General features: G+C 43.0%; 1 protein-coding gene across 1 annotated transcript in view; it reads left to right on the top strand.

The window, feature by feature from the left end:
* PHOX2B (paired like homeobox 2B) overlaps positions 1-3,051 on the top strand; it is a 4,634-nt gene extending 1,583 nt beyond the window's left edge. The window contains exon 3 of the mRNA XM_026846961.1: positions 3,016-3,051. Coding sequence (XP_026702762.1) covers positions 3,016-3,051 — 36 coding nt within the window. The remainder of the gene's footprint in view (positions 1-3,015) is intronic.
* The last annotated feature ends 1,313 nt before the right edge of the window (positions 3,052-4,364 follow it).

Genomic DNA, 4,364 nt, shown 5'->3' with positions numbered 1-4,364 from the left:
AAAAAAAAAAAAAAAAAAAAGACTGTTTGGGGATTTGTCAGAGGAGCAAATATGGTAAGAGCATCCCTCTGCACGGCTGGGGTGTGGGGAGTGGGTGCCACCCTCCAGAGCACCGTTATAAGAGTCAGGAAAAATGGGATGAGTGCAGTTTCACTAATAAAAATACCTCATTAATCAGTTTTAAAATGCTGCAACAAAACATGCAGTCTTTTTTTCTGGAGGGAAAAAGCCTGTATGGATTGCTTGAATATACATTTTGTTATAATGTGGGTGGCTTTTGCCATTTTACTTTTTATTCCAAGTCATTTCATGATCTAAGAAAATCTTTGTTAAAGGTAAATAGACTGTTTCTAGGAATCACCCAGCTGTGGACTGCAGTGCAGTTCTGCTAATACTGATCTACATGGAAAGAAGTCCCTGCTGGAGAAGCTGCAGTGCTGTCCATCTGCTGAACTGATCCCCAAGCTCTTAGAGAAGGCGAGACCTGTGTTACCAGTAAACCAACCAGTCAGCCAAAGGTGATTTAAAGATATGTCTCCTGGTCAGGCCTTGTTGCGTGAAGCTCATCAGCTTTCATTTCATGCCATGCACTTGTGATTTGAAAACATTGAGATGACAACATGCTACTTCTTTGGTTATTTTTCCACCAAGTTCACTACTTTGTCTGCTAAAACTTGGGGTTTATTTCTAATATCATGCCTTCAGCTTCCAAGCAGTGAATCTAGCTACATGTCTGCTAGACCTTTTCTCTCTTTTAATTTTACTACACTGTAAACTGATTTGCATCTTGATCTGTCAACTAAATAGGTTGCAACCTTTACAACTCCCACAGTCCCTAGGGCTCAAACTTTACATATCTTCCCCAGAGCTGGAACCACTCTCTTGTTTCTGAAGATGCTTTGGAAAAGGGACACCAGGCCAGTACCAAACACTGCGGTGTCTCTCTCACTACTGGTTCATACAGAGCTAAGATCACCTCTCTATTTCTGATCACAATTTTGCAGTTATCTATCTAAGTTTCTCATTAGTTCTTTTTGGAAACTTCTGTTCCATCACTTATTCCATCTGACCTTTAAATCCTTTCCCAAGTTGCTGCTTTCTATGTACTGGCTGCCCCCTCAGCACAGTGAACCAAGGGGGGCCTGAGGCATAGGGTACCACTGTTTATAAGGACCAGTGTGTCTGTGGCAGACCAGTTGGCAGGGTCAATTCATAAGCATCAGTGGCTGCTTGGTCAGGTAGAAATGGATGATTTGAAAATACAGGAGGTTTATTTTTCTGGCCTCTCTGAAAAGGCAGGAATTTGAAAAGGAGTATTAAATAAATAGGTAATCTACAGGATTGCTGCTGACCTTTATAAGCACAGAAGCTAGAGGAGGGCCATGGGTACCCAGCAGGAGCTCAGGAAGGAAAAAGATGACAAATGGCTGCTTAGGGGTGGTACCAGCGAAAACCAAATGGGCCATTTGATCCTTAACACTGAGAGATGCTCAGGGGTTCACAAGGCAAGGAGATCTGGGCAGAAGGACCTAACAAATCAAAGGATACTCCAGTAAAGACATGAGGGTAAGGTTTGTTATTTTTGTTGGGTTTATCTCTCATGTTGTTGAAGTAAAGAATGATCTATTTTATTACCCAACTTAAATTCAATATGAACACATGTTGTATCTTGAAGAGTTCAAAGGTAAATTCACATTGTGTGTTTGTAGCAACTTGAGTGTTTTACTGTCTTCTCTTTTAAATGCCAAGACTTGGAATTGATGTTTAATGCCAAATTTAGCTCTGGGGTGGCTCTTGCACACATTCTCACTTTCTTCTCTCCGGTACATGAACAGTAAAAGCAATTCCTGATTTCAGTATGAGTCAGAGGGATGAATGCATGACAATGCAAACATTAATTTTGCTGGTAAAGAGTATGTAGCTAGCAAATGGAAAAACTACAATTAATAGAAGCAATCCTTTACCCTAAGAATCAAGTGTGTCTAAAGAGTTCAATCTTTAAATATCTGCACTTAATGTTCAACCAGTGGGAAAGGTGTCATGAAATGTGTTTGTGGTCCATTAGAATCATAGCACCATAGAATGGTTTGGGTTGGAAGGGAGCTTAAAAATCATCTAGTACTAACCCCCCCTGACATGGGCAGGGACACCTTCCACCAGACCAGGTTGCTCAAAGTCCCGCCCAACCTGGCCTTGAACACTGCCAGGGAGGGGGCAGCCACAGCTTTTCTGGACAACTTGATCTAGTGCCTGACCACCCTCATAGTAAAGAATTTCTTCCTTGTATCTCATCATATCTACCCTCTTTCACTTTAAAACCATTACCCCTCGTTCTATTGCTAGACTCCCTGATAAGTCCCTCCCCATCTTCCCTGTAGGTTCTCTTTAAGTACTGGAAGGCTGCTATAAGGTGTCCCTGGAGACTTCTCCAGGATGAACAATCCCAGCTCTCTCAGCCTGTCCTCATAAGGGAGGTGCTTCAGCCCCCTGATCAACTTCGTGGCCACCTCTGGACCCACTCGAGCGGGTCCATATCCTTACGCTGGGATCTCCAGAGCTGGACGCAGTGCTTGGATGGGGTGTCACAGGAATGGAGTAGAGGGGGAGGATCACCTCCCATGACCTGCTGGCCACATTTCTCTTGATGCAGCCCAGGATATGGCCGACTTTCTGGGCTGCGAGCGCATATTGCTGGCTCATAGTCAGTTTTCCATCCACCAATACCCCCAAGTCCTTCTCTGCAGGACCACTCTCAAAATTTGTTAAAATCCTGTTTTCCTCTCACCTTTTTTTTGACACTATTGACAGTACAAATATATGTACTTAGCAGGAGTATGTGCCAGTCAAGGCCAGCAGTTTAGTGCTGTAGTCTGAAGTGTGAGCTCTTTCTGAAGGCAAAAATCTGGGGTCTCTTCACATTAAGCTCACCATTAATTCTTAGACACCTACTAAACTAGTACCTGTCTGTAATTTTTTGCTACATGTTTAACATGAATCTCAAACTTTAATCTCTAGACTACCCTCATCATCTGTGACGCAGAGCAGCACTAGGAAGGGCATGTTACAATGGGACATGAAGCCTTCTGCTTCTGTCACTAGTTTAATTTGGTCCTTTACAACTGTTATGAAATAAACTGGTGGCTTCATCCAGGGTGATACTAAAATATGGCTCCATCTTAGAAAAACAACTTTGCACCTTGTACTTCACAAAGAAGTGATCAAGTAGGCCAAAGAATGATTTGGGAGGAAACCTATCTTCTCAATTTGTGGGGAATTCATAAAGAAAGAGTTCAAGAAACTTTAGTTGTGAAAATGAAGCTTATGATGCCACTTCCTAGGTGAGAGATTTCCTTTGGAGAGAGAGGAAATCACCTTTGGTCTGGTCCTTGTCATGATTATCATATCAAAAGGAAATGAAAGTATTTGCACCTGAAAAGTATTATTTCACACTATTATTGCAGGCTGAGGCAGTACTTCTTTCCATTCCTTTCCAAAAGAGAGGCAGTAAAGAAATGCCAGCAACATCTCTTGCTGTTTCTAACATCTCAGAAGAGTAATGTATATAGTCTATCAAGATTATTAGATGAAATTTCAAAGCAATCTTGGGAAGTGTAAGTGAGAGAAGCTACACCTTTCTAAGAGTCTGAAATCTAACATCAGCATTAAGGCCTCTTCCAACAGGTTTAATGTATGTACAGGGTCTTCAGAAGCCCTAACTTCAGTATTGTTTCACAGGAAGATGTTTATAGAAAATGAATCAATATATTAATTTCTGTTAAGGAGAAAATCTATCCAGGGAACAAAGCATAAAGTTCATGAGTAGCTGTAGTTATTTGGTTAATGAAGAGAAGTAACTGTGAAACCCGTGTCTAAAAGAATTGGTTCTCTTGCATGGATGCAATATTTGGGAAAGCTTGGGTGGTTTGTTTCAGAGGCATAAGGCACCCAGAGCTCCTAGCTGGAGCTGTGGCTACTTGTTGCCTTGAAAAGCCTATCCCCTTCCTTCAGAGAGTGCCCGCAGCAGTCCCTGTAGCCACGTAGCCATAAACACCTGTGCTCTCAGGGCTGTTAAAAACCCACTTACGCTTTGAAGAGCAAAGGGAGGGGGCTCACCCACCCCACGTCATGCCAGGAACCAGTGGGTCCGTCCAGCTGCAGCAGCTGCCGACTCTTCCCCAGCCTGCTCCCTCCCTGTGATGACAAGGGACCTGAGCCACAGAGAGCCAGCGGCAGCATCTAGCAGTTATTTCTGGTGCTCATTTCCAAGCAGAGCCAGGAATAACCTTTTCCCTCCACTTAACCATGAAGATGCTGAATTGGGCTCAGCATTGGCTTGGCTTCCTTCTTTTAAGCTGCGATGCTCT

The sequence above is a fragment of the Athene cunicularia genome (genome assembly GCF_003259725.1).
Source record: "Athene cunicularia isolate RWA chromosome 4 unlocalized genomic scaffold, athCun1 chr4_part1, whole genome shotgun sequence".
Taxonomy (NCBI): domain Eukaryota; kingdom Metazoa; phylum Chordata; class Aves; order Strigiformes; family Strigidae; genus Athene; species Athene cunicularia.
This window is presented reverse-complemented; position numbering and strand designations above follow the sequence as displayed.